Source organism: Macrobrachium rosenbergii, chromosome 11 (genome assembly GCF_040412425.1).
Source record: "Macrobrachium rosenbergii isolate ZJJX-2024 chromosome 11, ASM4041242v1, whole genome shotgun sequence".
In the NCBI taxonomy this organism is placed as follows: domain Eukaryota; kingdom Metazoa; phylum Arthropoda; class Malacostraca; order Decapoda; family Palaemonidae; genus Macrobrachium; species Macrobrachium rosenbergii.
The window spans coordinates 23,199,635-23,222,259 of NC_089751.1; the positions used below are offsets into that span (position 1 = coordinate 23,199,635).

The 22,625-nt window shown below is 36.3% G+C and overlaps 1 protein-coding gene across 9 annotated transcripts in view; it reads right to left on the bottom strand.

Annotated features, from left to right (window-relative positions):
* Nucleotides 1–22,625, bottom strand: part of Trpm (transient receptor potential cation channel, subfamily M) — a 340,295-nt gene that overhangs the window by 51,465 nt on the left and 266,205 nt on the right. For 6 of the 9 annotated variants that reach the window (XM_067111320.1, XM_067111323.1, XM_067111322.1 and 3 more), the window contains 2 exons: nucleotides 12,073–12,135; nucleotides 477–725 (listed from right to left, as the gene is read on the bottom strand). In XM_067111320.1, coding sequence (XP_066967421.1) covers nucleotides 477–725; nucleotides 12,073–12,135 — 312 coding nt within the window. The remainder of the gene's footprint in view (nucleotides 1–476; nucleotides 726–12,072; nucleotides 12,136–22,625) is intronic. The other 3 variants (XM_067111325.1, XM_067111324.1, XM_067111321.1) reach the window with 1 other exon arrangement.

The following is a 22,625-nucleotide window of genomic DNA, read 5'->3' on the forward strand; positions in this document are numbered from 1 at the left end:
CACAGAAATACATAATTCTGAAAAAAATTGTCTTTTTGATACCTGAACTATATAGGCATAAGAATGTAATAGAAATATGAAAATTAATTTACACTTATTTATGGCAAATGAATTAAAATGTACACAAGAGTTAACAACAGACATGATGTCTAACTTCTAATGTTAGTTAGCTTTGTGAGTTTGTTCACTATAAGCAGGGTGAAAAAGTGGCTGGAATTTGTTATTAATTCTACTCATCCTTTCAACATTACCTCCCAATCCATGAGAAATGAAATTATCAGATTAAGCCAGTTATACTGTTAATGAATTTTTAAAAATAATTAAGAAACAATTTCAAATTTCTCACTATTTGATGTACATGTATATGCTTAATTCAACTTCAAATCATAATAGTGAGGACATAAATTATTTAAAATGGTCAAGTTCAATAAGGATACCTCTCATGTTTACCAACAAACAAAACCAATAAAACTTACTGAATGGGCCCAAAACTTTGATATCGGAGCATTATAAAATTCATAAAATTTGATTCTTGCTGTTAGTTGTTTTGAGTGCAAGTCATTATACACAACAGAATCATTGACTGGATATGGGGTTACTGAAGTTCCATTCTGGATAACTACTGTTGGGTTAGTACTCCTGGTTTCAGCAGGTTCAGTTGGGCGCGAAGGTGCAGTTATTGTGCTTGAATGAGGTACAGCATTATTGCTATTACATAAGGGTGCCTGAAAAGAAAATTTACAAGATAAAAGGTAGAAGAAAACAAAAGTTTTTTATACAAACCCATTAATCATATACAGTTCATGTCTATAACTGTGGCTCAAACTGTCCCAACTTCACAAATTTTTTATTCTGCCAAACAGAAGGTAGTCTCAACCTGTGACCGTGTGTGCCATCTGGATCCTAAGATATGTCTCAATCACTTACCTCAACTTAGGGGCTGGGAGGAGGGCAGCCATTATTTGATTGTATTGGGTTTGTATGAAGAAACTTATTTTTGTTATTAAATTAACATTTGTTTAATCACATCATTAATCATGCACTGTAGATATGCCTTAATCACTATCTAGGCAGGAGGATGTATGTTTCCAGTGTTAGAGTATGCCTGTAGAAACCAGCAGATCATTTGGGGACTGTAATGATTCAAAAGCCAAATCTGGTAAACCAATGGGTTGTGTATAGTAAGGAAAAAACCCATAGGGTGTAAACCAAGGTACCGTGCTTGTATCATGCAAGGGTCTTTCGCATTTGCAAAGAAAGTATACTTGCCATCACTGAGACACAGAACAGACCACAGAAGTCTGTCTCTTGACAGTGCTATGAATCAGAGAGAAAGACAAGTTATAATGTAGTAGATGATGAATCCCCAACTTCCTCCCTGGTAATGCACAGCCTGCTATAACTACTTGTCCCAAAGAATTAAAAACTTGTAAAGGCACCAACATGTAAAAAAGATAATTCTAAATTGTTTTTAAAGCAATAGATATAAAGAGTGCTCTGACTTTAAGGGCTCACACCATCACCTGCCTTGCAATTAGTTACATTACTTTAAACCCTCAAAGTAAACTTGCATTAATTAATGGGAGACCTTGTTTCTGGTGATTTGCTTCCTCCTCTGACCAGTGGAGAGAGACAGCTGGCAGGTGTCACTTACAAAGTCTCTGGTCATCCTTAGGCAAAGCCTGATAGCTCTCACCTGACAGACCAAAAGTTCTTTTTGTTACTGTTATGGAGGAAAAGAAAGGGGTGACAAAGAGCAGTACAGAATAGTCCTGACTATTAATCATTTGGATCTTTGCTACCAAATCAGGAGCAAATGATGGCCCCACTGATGACCAACCATCAGTGTGAGTGACCTTCTCAGATAATGCATGAACCTCAATAAGCCATCTCAAAGATGGAAATGGCAGTGAGGTTTATCAAGGAAGCTTCTGAAGTAGCTTGCAAGGAGGCTTCATATTTCTGAAGGATCCAGAAGAGGTCCCAATTGTGAGGTCTGAGTGACTCACAAGGAACCTCTTTCTTGAAATGTCAGATGAGCCTCTTCAACTCCACTGAAGGACCCACACTGAGACCATGAAGTTTAAATAACCTGTTAAGGGGCAAATCATGCCACCTAATTGACAGACAACTTACTTCATTGATTCAAGAGGAGGAACTCAACAATTAAAGGTACAGTAGAGTCAAGTGGATCAACATCTCTTCCACTACATGCTCTACAAAATACAGTCCACTTGGCCTGGTCGAGTTTGATAGCCGAAGATTGCAGGACCTTGCTCTGGCTAAACACAAGCCATCACAAGGATGTAACATCATGTCCATCCTTCAGGTTACTGCATCTGGGTAAGCTGAACAATAAGTGGAGACGTTGTGGCACAGGGTTATTATGGACAGATCTGCAAACAGCATATATAAAGATGCCAAAAAGCCTTGCAGGTCTCCGAGTTAAGTGACCACTCTCATGATAGGACCTGCTTTCCCCTAGTGAAACTCTTAGCAATCATACTATGCCACCTGTGATGAACCTTGAAATTATGCTGATATGGCTTGCTTCTGCCAACTCAAGCTTGAACCACTAGCTGACACAAAATCTAAGACTGTGTGCTACTCTGCCTTAGTAAGCATGCCACCATCACTAAGTTGAGGGAATTCCTGGAGGGCTCAGAAAACACCTTACCACTTAATGATCTAACAGGTGTGCACCCCAACCTTGATTCAAAATATCTGTAAACATTAACAGCTCTGAAGGAGAGAGACTGTGGGAACCTCTACTAACAGGTGGCTGAGATCCTATCATCACTGAAGGACTTTCAACATCTGCCAAGGCCACAACTTGGTGGTCCCCTGGACAAGTTGCTGGTGACCTAAACTTTGAGAGCTACACTTGTAGTGACCAACTTGAAATGGCTTTCTGGAATCATTTTCTTCAGTGAAGGAAGATACCAAATCACAGACTGCAACAATTTGCCTCTGTAATGTCAGATTTTACTGAAGCTACTGGATTTATGAAAGTAACACCCTAATCCTGTGCTTTACCAGATAATCTGGTTCTGCTTTCTTGTTGATGACCATGTCTGTTGACTTACCTCTCTTAGGAAGCACTAGAGTTCAAAGCATTTGGACAACATGACATCACAGAGCTCAGTTCTACTGCTGTTAGTGCCATCACTACCCAGTTGTACTGAGGTAACACCCAAGTCTTTTACTGAATCAGTGCTCCAATTCTACATAAAGACTTATGGAGTAGTCAACAGGCCAAAACATGAGACTCAAGCTGGAATGCCTTCCTCTCAAACAAAATGGCTTAATGCCAGAAGAATAGTAAAATCTAAGAATGCTTGAAAGTTCTCCTTCCTGATTACAGGCAGTTCCTGTTTACAACAGGGGTTCCGTTCCTACGCCGCGTCGTAAGCCGAAAAATCGTCAAAAATCCTAAGAAAACCTTACTTTTAATGCTTTGGGTGTATTGAAAATGATGCAAACTGCATTTTTATTGAGTTTTTCATAAAAAAACCCAAATTTTGATTATTCTGCGATTTTGTAGCCATATTTCTTCCGTCGGATAGGTATCGTAAAGCATCGTAACCCCGGAACATGCGTTGTAAACCAGGAAATAATTTCTGATGAATATATTTGAAAAGCGTCGTAACCTCAGAACGTCATAAGCTGGACCTGTTGTAACCCAGGGACTGCCTGTATTTGGTACACCAATTTCACTGTCTCCTTCTGAAGGGAGTCTATCCCACAAACCTGTTCAGCAGACTAAAACCAATTGTTGGTCACCAAGCTTCCGTTGTGTTCAGCTCCACGAAAGTGAACCACTGAGCAACTGACAACATCTACTCCCCCCCCGAAAAAAAAATTTTGCACCAATCTCCTAATTGGATCTCCAGAATTTCTTAGGACAAGCACCCACTGGCAAAAGAACTATCAGTGGGGAACAATGGCCCTGCCACTGGCCCCCCCCAGTTGAAATTCCCTTCGTAGCTGAACTTAACCTTTTGGTGGTCAAAAGCAGATATTCTAACCCTACCGATCATGTCCCACGAAGGTTGAAAGCGACTTTTAACCACATCTAAAAATTGCCCCTCTATAATTATCAGAGAATCTTTCTATCACATTGATCATTTTAAATATTTTTAGTTTATTTACAGTTGTGCTATATATCTAATGACATTATTTTGGTTCTTGTTACCTTTACAACTTATATAGAGCTGAGAAATGAATGTATATAGTTGTAGGTTTTTAACACATATGACATGTTTGTTCATGATATTTTGACCCAACTTTATGCATGAAGTGATTGAGACTATAGTTACAGTTTTGAATAAGTGCAATGCAATTTGTTACTGCTGCTTAGAGTTAATTTCCAGGAAGAGGAGATGAAGAAAAGGGAATGGGATAGGTTGAAATTTTGAAGAGATTTTGGAGGGTCATAAGTCTTTTGTGTTATTGAAGATATGCACTATTTTGATATATTTACATGACAAGGATTTTACACTATAGTTGAAAATTTAAACTTGATAATAGAAATTAGGCTAGTGTTGAATACTGTATAAGGTTGTGAGGAAATTTACATTACAGTATTTGATACATTTGCATATAGTAAGAGTTGAAAATTAATAGAAAATTGAGCTCTATAATTTCAAATACGGGTTTACTAATTACTAATACTATTATTTACCTTCATTCACATGGATATATATTTTCAAGAATAGATTATTTTACTATTTATACTAATTTCAGAATTGGTACATTAGTTTTGTGTAATTTTCTTTGGCCGCCCCAAAAAATATCTTTGCCCCACCTAGGCCCCCCCCCACTGATGGAATGCCAGCTACGCCACTGGTGGGGAAGTGCAACCACTACCTTCTAGCTGAAGCTGACTGGGTGAGGGTAGGAAGTTAAGTCCTCCCTGAAGGCATGCTTGGGGACTTCAGCTGGGAACTGACTGCTATCTAGAGGATGAGGCAGTGCTGTTGATATTGATTTTCTAATGATGCTCTCTGGAAACAGAAATAAGTCCAATAGATCTAAGTTCATGAGATCCTTAACTTCAGAGGAGGCCAATAGATGAGATATATAATTAGTAGCCATATCCTTCTTCATGAGCACATTTGCTAGAAGACAGATGATCATTCAAATCTGCAGAATGGGCACATGCCAAGCACCATCCCCTTGGCCTTGGCAACCTTCAGAGGATAAACATGGACATGGTGAGAAATCTGAAGAGAAACGGCTTCATTGTGTTTATTTGGTTAGCATGAAGGTAACAACGGATGAGGAGGAAAAAAACAAAGGCAAGCTTTCCAGTAGCCTACATGGCCAAAGATGCATGATGAGCCTGCAAGGAACAACCTTGGTTTACATAAGTGGGGTAGCCACTGGTCAAGCAGCAAAAACAAGTGAGATGCACTCAAAAGTCAGTCAAACATTTTGCTGGTTCCTTGCCTCACATCAGTGACTATTTCATATATGGTGGTGGATACAGGGAGATCAAAGACAGAACTAGCAAGGTCATCTTTACTGGAGTCACTCCTGAGATAAGTAGCATAAGCTTCCTTCTTGGGTTTTTGTAGTTACTCTAAAAATTTCACAAGCCAAATCAAATACTAACAAGAAGGAAACATCCTTCAAGGATAAGACTGTTTTCTGCTCCTCTTCCTCCAAGTGCTTGGGAGTATGACACAGGAACTGGTGCCTCAGTATGGTGGGTGTCTTCAATGACATGGCTGGAGTCCTCAGTTTAGAGGACTGCAGATCAGTTGGCTACCACTCCTTGGAGAAAGGTATATCACATGTAGAAAGCAATGAGGGAGAGAAGGTATGTGATGACATCATCTTCATAAAGGCATGAAACCATTCCTGAATCAGAGCTGGCCAACAGCTTCTCCTTGACTTGGCAGCCCATGGCAAGGAGGAACCGTCCAAAGAAGGATCCCTTTCCTCACTCAATCATGAGGCTGAATTTTGCTGCTTAGTTTCTCTTTATACATCTTGTATAAAGGTACTGTCATACAAGATCAAAATCTGCATAATCCTGGTCACTCTCTTAACTGAAGGGTTGGTTAAGGTTATGGTTGTGGTCATAGCTGAAGGAACTTTCTTGAAGCAGTAACAAGCAAGGTCTATGTGTCTGTAATAATTCACCTAGCTCTCTTCTTACTCATGGACGTGATCTCAAATAAGGAAGAATTGGGTGAAGTCCATTGGTCCTTCATGATCCTTTGAAGGAATATGAGTTGGATTTCAGCCTGGATCAAAAAATCAAGAGAACCAATTTTCAAAGGCTACAGCCAGGGAGCAGAATCTCTTCAAGCCACCAAGCAGCACAGCTACAGGTACAGATGTAGCCACATCTGAAAAAACATTCATGTCATCTGCAGCGTACATCCTCAATGCAGCAGGTACTGCTGATGTAACAGTCACTAAGAAGAGGAGTGGTCATATGAGAAGGCATGGCACAGAAAGTCACATCTATCAACTGCCTTAGCTGTAATTGTATAAGATAAGGCACAAATGAAAATAAAAGCTTCTTCAACTGAGCCACGTACAGTTCCTCATCAGTCGCCATCGCATTTGGTGGACAGGCTATGGGCAGAGTGGGACTTGAACAGGTAAGCCAATTGGAGCAGTTAAGGTAGAAGTTGAGTGCACAAGTAAAGAAGCAAGTAGAGATAAGCAGACAGGCCAGTCAGCACTACGGGCTAACCAGATGCAGAACAGGCAAGGTGAGAAGACTGATCTTAAACATCATCCAAGGCCTGGTGCTCCTTCACTTTGAGATGAAGACAAATTTTTTGTCAACCTGAAGAAAGAATATTCCAAAGAGCATGAAACCGAGATGTCAGCTTCATCTTCTACATCCTCTTCTACATAAAAAATAATCACTGGTTAGGTGATCATTCATGGCTTGTTTCTTAGGCAAGGGGTTGTGAATAAACCTGGCTGTGATTGCTGCTGCATAGGTGGTGAGGTTTCCTGTCAAGGGCTGACAAAATGCATGACATGCATCACATGAAATGTCTTGACAAGTACACTGATGCACAAAAGTGAATATGTGGAAAAAGCTGCTAGTACCAAAAACACATAAAATATCCTAACAACTCACTATCACACTGAAAAAATAATTAGTAACAAATGAATTCTCATGGCATAGGACAAACATGAACATTTAAAACTAAGATCAACCATGGTTAGCATTAGACATAGCTGATGCATCATTTCAGTAAAAAATATGATGATAAAACTTTTATCAATCCTACCAAGAGATAACGCACACTCTTAATAATAAGATGGAAATCCCAGAAAAATGCATAGTTAATATTGTAAATACAAGGTAAACACATTGGCAAATATCTAAAAAAATTCACAAAAATGCCTAAAAGCAAATCATACACACATATGATAAAATGCACTGTAAAAGAGTGGTATTGTAAACAAAAACTCACCTCTAACTACTAAATAGGAACTTGTAATGCAGTTACAGTAGTGGAAACCTTAACTTATACAAACTTCCCTAACACTGCAAAGGAGTTAATTCTAAGGGTGACCAAAAGGTTAATAACAAAAGACAATGCTGTACAGTCTCAAGAGGACAGTGACTACTAAATGCAGAATTCACTCTTTGAAACTAATTGGACTGAAGTGAAAATAAGAAATGGTATAATAAGCCTCCAGGAAACAAACACTTAGGGAACGCTGAGGTAAGTGATCTGAGATACACTCAAGTATCTAAATGGAGCATGAATGGTGAGACCACCCTGTTCTGTATGGCAGAACAAAAGAATGATGAACCTAGGAACATTCGTGACACAAAGAGGCATACATGTGATTACTGGAGTTATCATGAACCAAATGTATGTAAAAATTATTTACAATATAGTATCTCTACAAAATCAAATAGACTGAAATCAGGTACAAAAAATTCTCCTTGAAATCTTAACAATTTCAGTTAGCTGAATTTGTTAACTCTTATGCCAAAAACAATAACATGCCACAGTTCTCAGATTTTTATAAGAAAAACTACTAAACTGAGGAAAAACATTTATCAGACACCTGATTACAACAGAAAATATTACTGCAACAAGTAATAAAGTAAATGCAAGAAAACATAATACATATATGTAAATAAAGACCTTTGATATAAGGAAAGAAGAATCTTAGCAAAAGACATTCTTGTTCTGCTCAGGAATGCTGAAGATTTAACCATAATACCGTGAAATCATCTCAACTGAAATTTTTTTTAATATGAACCTTCAAAATTGAGCTGTTCAACTGTCAGTTACAGATAGTTTATTAGCAACTTTTCTTGAGTGGACGCCTAACACTATAAAATAGGAAAAACAACGCAGTTAACACTGCCAAATTATGATCATGAACACTTCTGTTTCTGTTTTAAGTTTATCATACAACTGAGATTTAGACTTGACTGAACAATGGGCAATGAGTCCCCTTTTTTGTGGTATTTTGATAACTCAGTTTTCTAATCACTGTTCCCAGTCTCCCTTTTTACAAATCCAAACAATGCTATTCTCAGTTCTAGTCAGGAAATGATGCTAGACTATGTGCTTGCATCATACATACATTGCCCAGCTGGTAGCTTAATTCAAATAAAAGAAAATAATCAATGTTTCTAATATCTACACCCACATAATATCAGTGAGTTTACTCATGTTCTGACTCTTTTTTTTAAACAACTCCCATTTTTACATACACATGAAGGTCAATTATCTGAGGAAAGAAGAAAAGATTATAAAAAAACTGATGTTAAGTAATTTGCGATTACTGAACTTAGGTGAGATATGGTGCTTAGGTAGCTGTCTTGTGGATATCCCTTCAACTTTAGGAAACAAAGACAAAAATAGTATCCAATACAAAAGTGACAATAAAGGTGCCTCAGTGCAGAGATAACATCTTGAAATAAGTGAGTGCAGAGTCACTGATTAGGAGAGCATTTCTGATTTACTGACTAAACTCCACCAAGAAGGAAAAAAATTCTGAATGGATGAGTAATATTCTGAAGAAGAGGTGGATAAGAGAAGAGATGGGACTAATATAAAGCTTTAGTTATCAAAGGATTTAAAACATCAAAGAAACTTAGCAACATGGATCATAAAACTTTTCCAGAAAATCTAAAACTATATGAATATACGCAACATCATAAAAAGTTGGGATCTAATGGTTAAAAAGAATGAAGAAATAAACAGATCTTTTTAGAAGGCAATGAGTGTGACCAAATTACTAGCTCTCCCTCAGATATACTGTCAGGATCAGAGTTGATCAACGATGAAAAGTCTAGCTGAGGTGGAATACACACAACAGAAGATGATTAGAAGGGGATTAATTTAATTACCTAGTTGAATCAGCAGCAAAAGATTGTACAAAAGAGATCGACTGAAGGAAATCACTGGTAAATATAAGGGTACGAGTATGTGAATGAACAGCCTTGTTTATGAACAAGTTGTCGAGGTGCTGAAAACAAACAATAAAAAGCTTTTATATAATATACTGGAAAAAGTTGAAATACCTGCTTGGTCTGAAAAAACTGAGCTTGGAATGGGTTAACTACAATCCTATTAAAATTATTCATAGAAGTAGAATTAATTTTAAACCTTATCTTATTTAGTACCTACATCTCTGATACTATCTCTGGAAAGCAAAAACAGATAAACTTTTACTTTCTAAACAAACTGCAGGACTTTTTGCAATTTATTAATGTCAATTTTATCCACAAAGGAAGTGAGGAAAATGGTAAATATGCAGACTTTTGCACACCTTCATATTGGAAATATAAATAATTTACTTGATTGTTTTCAGTAGCAAATGAACTGTAACAGGCAAATTACACTTCTATGTTACAAACATAAGTTAGAATACATAAGCTAATTTTTGTATTTCAATATAATAAAAAGTATGCTTTTCCCTCTTGGACAGAAACACAGACCAAAATACCAAAGATCAACTCCACCTATCTGAACAATAAGTTATATCAATAGCAATACTGTACTAACACATCAAATGTGGTGACAATATGCCAAAAGCAGCTGACAATAAAGCTTTAGTAATAAAGTCTCACACAATTCCTCAAGGAATATTTTTCTATCCAACATACCTGAATGTGTTCAACAAAACTGAAAAAAATGGGGCACATACAACAGCAAAAATATATGCAGTATAACTTTTGTGATAATTACAGAAACACTGAAGTCAATTAATACCAAAACCCTGAAAAGGCACTATTCAAACAAGAACAATAAAACCGTACAATAATTTCATGATAAGATACATTACCTTTAAAATCAGATCTATTAGTCCAGGACCTGTTTACCTCTAAATTCTTCTCCATGTATTTGGAAAAACAGAGGCCTCAGCACATATAACACTTTCTAATCCAATATGTAATTTTTTTGAAATACAAATAATTTTTCAGTACATACTCATTACTTTAACAAAGCCTATTTGTGCATCATGGGCAAATTTCAGGCATGCCAATTCACTTGTAGAAAAGAAAGAAAATCAGGTGACCCAGATAAGAGAGTGCATGTACAGATGGTCCCTTGGGTTCCAGGCAGCTAGTTGAATAATAGTTCACATAGTCAGAAACAGCTGGGACAGAGCTGCAGAGTCTTGAGGATTCAGCTGATTAAAGACTTGAACACGCTGTTTCTTAAATATTACATCTGTTTAATTGCAAACCAATAATTTTATGAGGGAGACATGGGGAGCTTATAATGCTCTCATCAACTGCGAAATACCTGATGGGGCACAAGCCGCAAATGAGATTGGGATCTTTGAAAAAGGAATGAACTGAGTGCCAAAACCCCATGTACTGATCTAAAACAAATCCAGTGCCACAAGTGAGGAAAAATGAGAATTCAAACCTTCACAGAATTGGTTCATAGTGAAAAACTACTAGGTCTAAAGGGGTTTACAAAATCAAAAACTCTTCAAGGCTGAGTCAACTTGAAGATTTTATGTGGCAAAGTAACTATTTCAAGGTGACTCTGTTAAACAAGAAAAATCAAATTGAATTGAAAGAGGGAAGTTTCATGAATTCAAAGTGGTCTAAGTAAAGAAGAAAACTACGAAGTGGTGAAAAACACTGACTAACCCTGATCTGAGACTGAGTCTTCCAGTTAAAAGGTATAAGCTAACAAAATCAAAAAGCCTCCTTGTTGCTTTAATTTAAAAACTGAAAAATTCAATGGGATACCTATCCTAACAGGAACTCTTGGTTAAATAAGAACCAAACTATTAGACGTGCTAGAAATAAACTGAAAGAATATAAGGTTCCTCAAGAAGATGAAAGAGCTGCTCAGATCATCAAACAAAAGCTTTTCTTAACATGGGATGCTTTGGAGAGTAAACAGGCACCAAACTACTTATTATAAATGCTAGAGAATGAAGTGAAAGAATGTGAGGTGCCTCAAGATGAAAGAGCTGCAGAGACCATCAAACAAAAACTTCTCAAGATGAGATTCTTTGGCGAGATCTAAAATCTGAATTGCATGTTCCAACTCCAGCAGAGAGTTCATAATTGACGAGATACTCAAGTAAATGCTGCACTGGCATATCTTCTGAAGGGAACCATACAAATTGTACAGCAGATCCAGTGTTTCACGCAAAGTTTAAAAAAGAAAAACCCGTACAGAGAAATCTGAAAGTTGCTGGGAATCTGTTTCTTTTTTTTAGCTTGTTTTTGTTGAATTTAGACAGAAGGCTTGGTATTACACTTTTATAAACTAGAGTGTTAAATGAATTATGATAATCCTACCTGGTTCTTAATTGTTAATTGGATGGCAGGCACAAACTAACTATGTCACCTAAGGGACTGTATGTGCATGTGATGACATACCTGAACCAACTGATCCTTCTTTTCTACAAGTGGACAGACATTTCTGGAGTTCACATGAAAGGCACACATAGGCTAAGTCAAATTAATGGGGTTGTGGTGAAACAAAGCTTGATAATGTATACCTTCTATAATACAAGATTTTAAAACTACCTACAGCATAAGCGATGCTATAATTGGTAATGCATCAAAAAAATTCTTTCCCAAGCTAATCCTACCTCTGTTTGGAGGGTTGGGGTGACGGGGTGGGAAAGATGCGACACTGAGTTGACCAGTTGTGCCTACAGAAAGAGGTATAAATGACAACACATCAGAAGAAGAAAAATGCACTCTGAAAATTTTTGTTGCCTGAAGCTCTTAATTCAAAACAAAGAAATCTGAAGCAAACAAAAGGTATAATTGCTATTTGTAAAATATTACTTAAAAGCTTTAAACAAAAAACATAACTATAGCTCTACATTCATAAACATCACAAAAATGCGTCTTTTTTCTATTTTAAACAGAATGATAATTCCCATATAGGAGAAATCAAAGCATGTGATATAAGAGGAGGGATTATCTCATATACTCAGCCATAAAAAGTACAGTAATGAAGACTTTAAGACTGTCATGCAGTGGTATAACAGCAAAGTGAAAGCCAAGAGCAATTAGTTTTAAATGTGCTTTTAGATGAGTGGAAATTTGTTAGGAAGCAGTGCAATTTAGCATTAATAACACCAACAATCATACAAACAGTGTTACTACAATTTTTGCTGACATTACTTTCCACAGGATAATAGCATATAACACTATGATAGATTATCCAGTCCTTTTACATCAAGTGCCATTTCTGTAAAAACAAAATACCTGAAACTCATTTCAAACCCTCTTTTATTCATCCTTCTATGCAAATCTCACCCTCAGTTATCTAAGAGGTATACATGTATGTTTTTTTTTTTTTTGCATTCTGTCAAACCTGATAGACAATTTTACAAAAGCTTAGTCTTTGCTGCAGAGACCTTTGTTTAAAAAAATGTTAATTCACCATTTCAGCAAGGCAGTAAAGAAATGACTCCTATTGAAAAATAAGTCATATGCCTCTAGCAGCATGAAAACTAAATTACTGTTTACTGAATATTTTTTAAGTACATTACAAAATCAAATGCATAATGATCTTTCCACAACTTTTTCTATTACACTATTCCCTAAAACCTTTGTCTCTCACAAAAAGGATCAAGAAGTCTGAAATGTTCACCTGCCATAGTATAAATATTTTTATATTTGTGTAATTACTAGAACAAATCTAAACATCAGTAACTTTATTTAAGTTCTCAGAATATTATTATAGCTTAGAAAGCAGCCAAAACAAAAGCTTTGCCCCAGTAAGTGATAAAATATTCATAAAAAAAATTATGGTGTCAGTCAGTTATACCTATACAATCTAAAACAAAACCAAAATGCCATAAATATGGATACTTGTTTTATGTTTAAATCATGGTTAGTCATCTAATATTGAAAAGTGTGAATGCATGCAAAATTGCATAAATGAACCAAAGCTCCAGGTACATTTATAGCTCCCAGTGGTTTTGGACAAACGACAAAATCATGAATGTCATGATGCAAACATATCGCATGATGCATTAAAAATAACTAGTAAAGGCTTGTTAGTCTGACAGCAGTTGCCAACATTTTACAAAGGAATTTTCTCTTTCCCTGCACCAGTTAGTGAGCACCTAGTTCTGCTATACTGTACAGTAAACCTCATACAATACTTATCTATTTGACATGATCATCAGTAATATTGAATTTACCATACATTTTGAAATAAGAATTTACCTTAAAGCACCATAGCAATTTTTAAAGTTCTCAAGTATTAAGAAGCAAAATATATAGTGAATTTTTATGAGACATCTGGATTTTCAAAAGAAAATCTTTCATAAGACAAATTTCATTAAAAGAAGTACTGTATAATCTACTAGTATTAAGCAAAAGTTTTCATTACTGATACAGTGTATCTGAAACATCCACTATGGGTCTGAACTTCTAAGATTCCATCCAATGCTAAGTTTCATAATACACAAACCAATTTTACAAAACCTCATAACTACACACTGCAGTACTTACAGGTCACTACAAATTTTGATTTGTTTGTTGGATACCCCAGTAGGATGCAAGATATAACAATCATAAGCAACTATACAGAGTGCTATTTGTAAGCTCATCTGTACTTCTGTTAAACCAATCGGATATTATCCTGTGTCACACTCCTACAATACAGTGATACCAAATGGTATTTAGACCTCCTTGCCAGCCTGCTGATATATCACTTTATGTTGGCACGTTTCAAACTGTACAAGATATTGGAAACCCTTAAGAATTGACAGTAGTTTCCCCTCCATCAATGAATACCAAATCTTTATGACCCTTTTAACTTTTCCTTCACTATTTATGGTAGGCCATTTGCCCAGTTTCTTTTGCAATCAGACATAGACTAGAATGCACATATGAATCTCAAAAAACCTTAGGCTAATGTATCACATTAAGTTTGGCATATTTTACGAACTGTAAAAAACACTGGAAACCCTAACAAAGTGACAGTAGTTTTCCTTCTATCAATTAATATCAACTGACCAAAATGCACCTCCGAATCTCAAAAACCTTAGGCCTCTACCAACTTACCAACACTCAACATTTTGTAATCACATATTTGAGTGCTGAAGTTTACAACAGTTCTGTAAGTAGCACTGAACTGAGCATTCTACATGTGAACAGCTCTTAGCACTTATAAAACTCATACTTACTGTATACAGTACTGTACTGAGGTAATCCACTGTTCGTTGTGAATTCTAGATTGTCATCATCTCTGACAAATCCCTCACTTTAATTTTGGTCAATAAATTCATGTCAACTGCTGGTAAAGAATCCCCAGCTCACAATTTCTTAGCAGATTGGAACTTCAAGCTTGATTCCCATAGATGGGTTTGATTATCTGAACACTACATCTTCAGTTTTGAGGAGCCTGACCAAAGCTAACTTCAAACATCTCTCCTTGACTTAACTTTCAAGACAACTTTCCTCCTGGCCTTTGCTTCTCTCCAGTAAGGTCATGCATTTACAACTCAAAGTAAAACTTGTCTTTCTCTCTCCCTTTAGGCCTGGGATAAAGAGGATAATCTTTGTATCCAGTTAAGGCCACTCACTTTTATCTTGATAAAAATGAAAACATCAGAGTAGGGAACTATAAGCTTTTTCTCTCCACAGGATGGGCAAAGAAACAAATATCCATGGATACATTTTCTTTCTGTGACAACAAGGTTATTTTAAGTCTATGAAAAAGTCACAAAGCATGAGGCAGCTTCAGTGCATAAAATCATGGCTGTAAAGACTTCACTTTTCTCGTAAAAAATACGGATATAAATTAATTTTAGTAACTGGCTCATGTAGATACAATTTAATTCTTTCTACTTAGGAGACACTGCTCAAAAGTTTCACTGTCTATGGCTGGCTGATGCAGAGAATCATCTACCTTAACATCATAATTCACAGTTCATGACATCCTTTTGGCAAGGAATTGTAGGTCACTTACTTCCATCTTACAATGAAGGTGTGTGCATGCCTTCTGTTTTTGAAGAACACTGACAATTTCAGACCTTTCAGCATTATGTACAACAGCTATGTTCCCCTCAACCTAGGGTACTGTTCACACCATGTAAAAGTTATGGATCTGTGGTGAAAATAATGTAATTTAAGAAAATGAAAATAGTTTTTACAATGCACAGCTATTACTTTTACTTTTAACTACCTGCCTCTCATACTAACTGTTCTGCTGGTTGCCTAAATTGCCTAAACTACACAAAAAGTGAGACAGTTGCCCACGGGAGGGCTTGAGGAACCACTTAGGCATACACTAACTATCCAGAGTAAGTGTTTTCTTTAATCTTTTTTTCATTCTAGGAGTTGAGTGTTTGGGATTTGTGCAGATGCGTGAACAAGCAATTTGAAATAGTGGGTTTGCTAAAAAGAAAAAACTTAGAAAATTAATTATTCAGAATATTTCAGAAACACTCCTAGGCTTTTGATTATTCAGATGGAATTCCACTAAGATCATTAATTGTCTTTCTTAGGAGTTCCTACCATCACAGGTCCTAACTCAAGACTCTCAGTTCTCAATCAACCACACCACTGTCGAGGATGTTCAGTGTATCTCCAGACATGTGGCTCCCTCTTCCTCTGACTTGATACACTCCATGTGACTGACCTTCCTGTCAATTATGGTCATGACAAGTGATAATTTTTAGAGTCAACAAGAACAGTTTCATGAAAAGCACTGCCTACCCTATTTTCAAGGTTCTCTTCTATGCATTGTAAATTTCAACAACCTATCTCTTCCACACCTATTCACAAGAAGGCCAGGTTGAAGTAGTCTTTTCTTTTTTCTAATGCAGTGTAGATGTTTTTTGGTGTCTCACCTTTTCTGCAATTTTACTGGTGTTCCACTATTCTATTAACTGTTCTTTTTGTATTCCAGCTTTTGTACTGACTGTCCTATCCAAGCTCCACCATTATACTGGTTGTTATTCTGGATAACTTACTGGTATTCCTGTCATCCCATCATTTTACTGAATGTTAAACAGCACTGGTGTTCTACTGTTCCTCTTACTATTATACTAACTAGCTGTCCTACTGTTTATTTCTAATGGTCTTCCACCCTACTGCCAATCATTCACTTTCTAAAGGCAAAGCCTAAGACTGAGTTGGCCTTACCCTATTTGATGGGAAGGAATTTCTCACTCTCCACAGTAGGAGTACCTACTCTGTTCTAAATATTTATACAATTAACCATTTAGAATTCCAGTCCTAAGCTATGTAAGACAATGGTGTACTTATGAAAAACAAAAATTTGTTTAAAAAGTAATTTTGTTTACTAGTTTACCTTTAAGATAGAGGAAAAATTAACTTAGTTTTTATTACAAGTTTCAGGGAAAAGTGAACTTAGCTTAGTTTTTATTACAACACTAACACTAACTTCTTAAATATAAAGAAATATTAATATAATAAAAACTGTATTAAAAATGCTTAATTATATTTATATGAGCAGCTTCGATGATGCAAAGCAAATTTCTACACACACAAGTTAGTAATTACCACACTGATAATATAATAATACTGTAAATGGCATAAAAACAAAAAATTGACAATATAACTTACACACACATCATCTCCATGCTAATGGCTTCATGTTAAGTCTCAAGACAACATATTACAGTATATTACTTGGCTTTAGTACAATAAATAAGGTTCCTTATAAAATATAAAAGTGCACTATGCACTATACCCTAAAACCACTTTTATTGTTATTTCTATGTACAAAATTCACTGTCCGAAATATGAAAGAGAAAGTAAAATATCTAGATGATTTACTGATTGAATCAAATGATATATCAAATTTATCTACAGTAATACAGTTATGCATGAACACTGCAGTATTTTCAAGTGCAGAAAAACATGGTTCTCCAAAGTCCTGTGTATTATAAATCTTGGTATCTAAATCATTATTCACTGAAAAAACACTACAAACTTCAAACGCTGATTTGGCTTTCGTACACTTTGTTTGAACATGTCGACATCATCCCACCACTCTCAGGTCTCTCTGTTTAAACATAAGTGTTCTTGTGGCCACACTTGGAAACAAAGGGAAAACAAAGGACTGTGGGTCAGTTTGTTCATGTGATCTTATCTGTCTCACTTTCTCCCAGACTGCAGATCATACCACTTAGTAAGGGTAGAATTTTGCTGTAAACATTCACCTCTTTCTTCATTATTTTTTTTTCTTTTTTTCTATTATCATTCACCATGGGGCAACAGAAGTTTGTAAGGAGTGACACTAAAAGGGAAGTTGTAAGGAACATAGGTTAAAAAGGAAATCATAGAGAAGTATGAGAGTGCAACGACTGTATCAACAGTAGAATTAATGATAAATGAAAATCTATGATTAGCATGACACTAAGTTATTAAGAGGCCATCAGAAAAGCTGGTGTTGCAAAAGGTATACAATAACTTACAAAGTAAAGACCACAGACAATGGAAGAGGTTGAAAAGCTGCTTTTAATATAGATAAACAAAAAACAGTTGGCTAGTGATAGCATTTCTGAGGCTATCATATGTGCAAAATGAATCCTCAGCAACTGCAGGAAGTGAATTTTTCAAGGCCATATGGCAGCTGGGTTTAAAATTTTAAGATGAGATCTGGCTTACATAGTAAGGCATGGAAAGGGTAAAAGTGCAAACAAAGAAGTTGCCAGTAAATTCACTGAAGAATTTAGGGATTAGGTAGAAGTTGAGGGCCTCTTTTGGAAGAAAATTCCAAACAGAACCTATATTTTAAAGAACAGAAGTCACTGGCAGGACACAAACCTATGAAGGACTGCCTAACTTTATTGCTAAGTGGGAATGTAAATGGGTGTTTTAAATTAAAAGCCTCTGATTATGTACCACTTGAAAAATAACTGTATGTCATCAAGAGCAAGTCAAATGTTATGATTCACAAGAAAATTTTCATTGTGATTATTAAATAGTTGAAGCAGACCGGGCTAAAATTAATGTATATGGCTGGCCTGAAAGGTATGTTCTTAATAAAAATACCATACCTTTTTTAATATAATACACTGAAACTCCACAAAATATAATAATTTGATAATCTTATGTTTAATATTCATTGTTTCTTTCCAGGATTTGTCACTGGTGTTGTGAGAAAACTGGACAATCATTAAATGTGTTTGGTTGTACTTGGTTGTAAGTGTTTATCTGCAAGACAATTAAGCATTTGTTGTGTGAATGTCCAAAGTATCATCAGCAGCAGCTATCAAGTTTTGGAAATTATCTGATCAGTGAAATTTTGTCAGAGACTTCAATATTTGCAATTAACCCAATACTGTAATAAACTTTTTGAAAAATTGTAATTTAATTGCCAAAATATAAAAAAAACTATAAGTACAAACAAATTCTACAGGCCAGCCCTGTGAGAGCTGATCATCAGCTCAGTGGTCTGGTAAAACTATTTCAATAATAATAATCATCAAATACCGCAGTGTTCGATGAGTGCAACCAATTTGAAAAGATGATTAATTACTTCAATGTGACATTCCTTAGGAATAAAGAATACCAAAAACAGGCAGTTGGTTTAATCTTTTTTTTTCTCAGACTCATTATTCAACAATACAATATCTGCCATTTTCTGAAGATGGTGGATTTTTGAGATAATAAAAACCCCTGAATGGAACAAGTACATTTGATAGTCATAGTAATGGCTGCTTTATCAGCACCTGCATTTCCTTTAATCCCTACATGTGTAAGGATGCAATACATTTCAACATTTATACCAGCTTTGTATAATTTTTGGGATTCTTAAGAATATAATAATTTGAAGAACTTCAAAGCACTTCTAGGGTCACTGAATATTAACAATTTTTGTGGTGGTATGTTTTTCTTAATGCTAACCAAGACCATATTCATACTGTTCTGCGGTACATGATACCAACACATTTATATTTAACTTTTTCTATTATATGTTGCTCATGATGTTCAAGGGTGTACGCATAGGTTTTTTTATCGATAAGTGCAAGCATGTACAGACATGTACATAACATGTGATTCAAGGAGGAGGAAATTCTAATGGTGGACAAAGTGTTATGTTGAAATTTAGTGGCTCAAAAATTCTGTTACCCCTGAATTCGTTATAGCACTATTCTTACCAGGTGGCCTTGCCATTTTGAGAACCATTTCTCAACCTAGGTCATCTCTAAACCTTAGTGTGTATCTATCTCTAATATAATTGTATGGCAATACTTCTTTGTTTGTATGAATGCTGAATTTCCTAAAGCAAATCATATTTTTTGTAGATGCAAACCTGTGAATAACATCAAGGCCTTTGCCTTTTCCCTGAAATTAGCACAGATGCATTAACTTTCAAAAACTTCCAATATTCATGGCCTTGTAAGTTCCACCCATTCCCTCAGTTTTAAAAATTCATAATTCTTTATATTAGCAACACTATACAGAAAATTTTAAATATTTATACTCTGAATATGAATACTGTACTACTGTACAGTATGCACAAAGCTGTGAACCCAAAATTATGCAAATAGTTCATTTATTTGTTTCAAAAATATAAAAACTACCTTCATGTCCCTTAATTCCTTTTTCTATTTCACAAATCTTAGGGACCTAAAACAACTGAGTGATGTGTACATATTTAGGAAAGGTGTATCAGTGCTGGACTTTTTACATAAATGTACATCTGGACATACGGACCCCCAGAGAAGGAACCCCAAGTTATAAAAAAGGCATCAACTGTGCTAAGTAGAGTTTAAGGGTTAGTTTACTACAAGTCAAAGTTCTATTGCATGAGATATTGTACATTAGTTTACATGAAATCAGTTTTAAAATGCAGCTTTACTTGAAAAAACTTCAATTAAGTCCACAATGTAGCAGATGCTGTAGTCCTAAGTCTGGCTTATGGTTCCAGAATGAGGTTGAACCCCAAAAATAAAGATTTCTTTGATTAGCTGACCTCATAATGTGGCTTCACTTTAAAAGCATGTTTCATCAGTAAAACTTTACTTCTCAATAATGAGCCTGAATACTGTATTTGGTATTATATAACCTGGGTTCTCTTTGACTCAAAGCTGCCCACTATTGGATTAAGTGTTAGCTTATACCAGGTAGCCTAGGACTATATGAAACATTAATCCTGGCTAGATGGAATGGTAACTTAGCATAAGGCTATGTAGTATGGTAAATTTTTTTATGTAACTCATACCTTTAAGTGTGGATTAAATAACCTGGATTAGGCAGTCGCTTACATTAGAGTAAAAACCCTTTAAGAAAGATCCTATCATGGCCTAAGTAGTACCTTAGACCAGGTAGCCTGGGATTAGATAAAAACAATCTGGGCTGCAAGAAATGGTAGCCTAGCTACAAGGTTACATACTAATGAATTTCTGTTTTATATAGGCAATATACTATACTAGGTTAAGAGAGAACATTTTAAGTAATATCTTCTTATTGGCCAAGTACCATCTTGGACAAGGTAGCCTGGGATTAGATAAAATAATATCTTGGGCTAGACAAAATAGTAGCCTAGCTATAAGGCTATATATTAGTGAGTTTCTGTTTTAATAGCCTATACATTTAAGGGTGATCTAAATAATCTGAATTAGGCAATACCCTATACTAAGTTAAATGAGAGCATTTCAAGAAATATCCTATTATTGGCCTAAGGATTAGATATAAACAGTAACCCAGGCTACATTAAATGTAACCTAGTTTTTACAGCTCGGTAGCCTATTTATAAGGGTACGTATTAGTGGAGTCTTATGTAGCCTGTATCCTTAAAGGTGTTATACAACTAAACCAGGCAGTGGCCTACTAGATTAAATAGGCATCCCTTTAGGGCATAACCTATTATTAACCTAAACAGTAGTTTAGACTAAATAAAAGTGGCTGAATATCAGGTGAAAGTGTAATCTCGGCCAGATAAAACAATAAACTAGATTATGAGAGGGTTTTTTCCTGTGTAGTTTATATCCTTAAGTGTGATTTAAATAAGCCTAGACTAGGCAGTGGCCTAGAATAGGTTAAGCGAGAACCCTCTGAGAAAAACTCTATTCTTAACCTAATGTAGATTATGCTAGAAACATTAACCTAAGCCACATAAAACAGTAGCCTGGGTTAGATAAACAAATTAGTTTATGTATATGTTTCAATAATGCGCTGCCAACTGATAAGAACCTGCAACGTGGATGAGAACTTGAGAGTCAGTCGGCTCTCTGTTCTCTTACAATAAATGGCACTGTAAAATGTCAACTCATTGCAAACCCAACATGGCGCAGTGATTTCTCAAGCCAAGTCATGCCCCTGATACGTCGACCACCCCAGGCCACGCCAAGGCGTGCCTCTCCTGCCATGCCATGGGCCATAATGCAAGCACAGACATTAATTGCAGACCAGCAACATGCCATCTGTTCCCTTCAGGATGCCCTTCCCGGTTCTGGATCACATGCTGGCAAAGTCCCTGTTTCTGCTGCTCCAGAAAAATAAGATGCTGTGATGTCCTCAGCAGCATTCAGGTCCTGGAGACGTTCGATGATGTGTAGGATTCACCTTAACAAGCTTCCACTGCAGGATGTTGTTCTGCATATTAGGCTCAACTGTGTTACAGCACTGCAACGTGCACTGTACGCTTGGTACTCGGATGCCAAAAGGAATATCCTTACCCAAGACGTGGCTCTGGTTGCCACCGGAAGCACTGTGTTACAGTCGTCGAATCAGGTAGTGCAGTGCCTTGGACCCGGAAGGAGTTTCTGGCGAAACAGGTCACCCTGACTCCTTCATCTGTACGAGTGACAATACATACAGTTGCCTTGTTGACAGGTTGGGAGGACATTGGGAGGATCGTCAGGTGGCAGGGAGGTGGTCAGGTACTCTGAGGAATTGTCATATCAATTTCCTGGAGCTGATGGCTATCTTTTTGTCTCTCATAAAACTCAAACATCCAAAAGAGAGACACATTTTGTTGGTTCTAGACAAAATGATTGCAATGTCCTGCATCAAGAGGTTGGGATTACATTCACCTTCTCTCAATATGGTAATGCTAGCCATCCTTCAGATGGTGCAAGCAAGGAAGTGGCACTTGTCTGCAATTCACCTCACAGGGTCTCTCAATGTAATAGCAGACCGTTTATCAAGGAAAACGACAGCCTCAACAGAGTGGATGTTGAACAACCACTCTTTT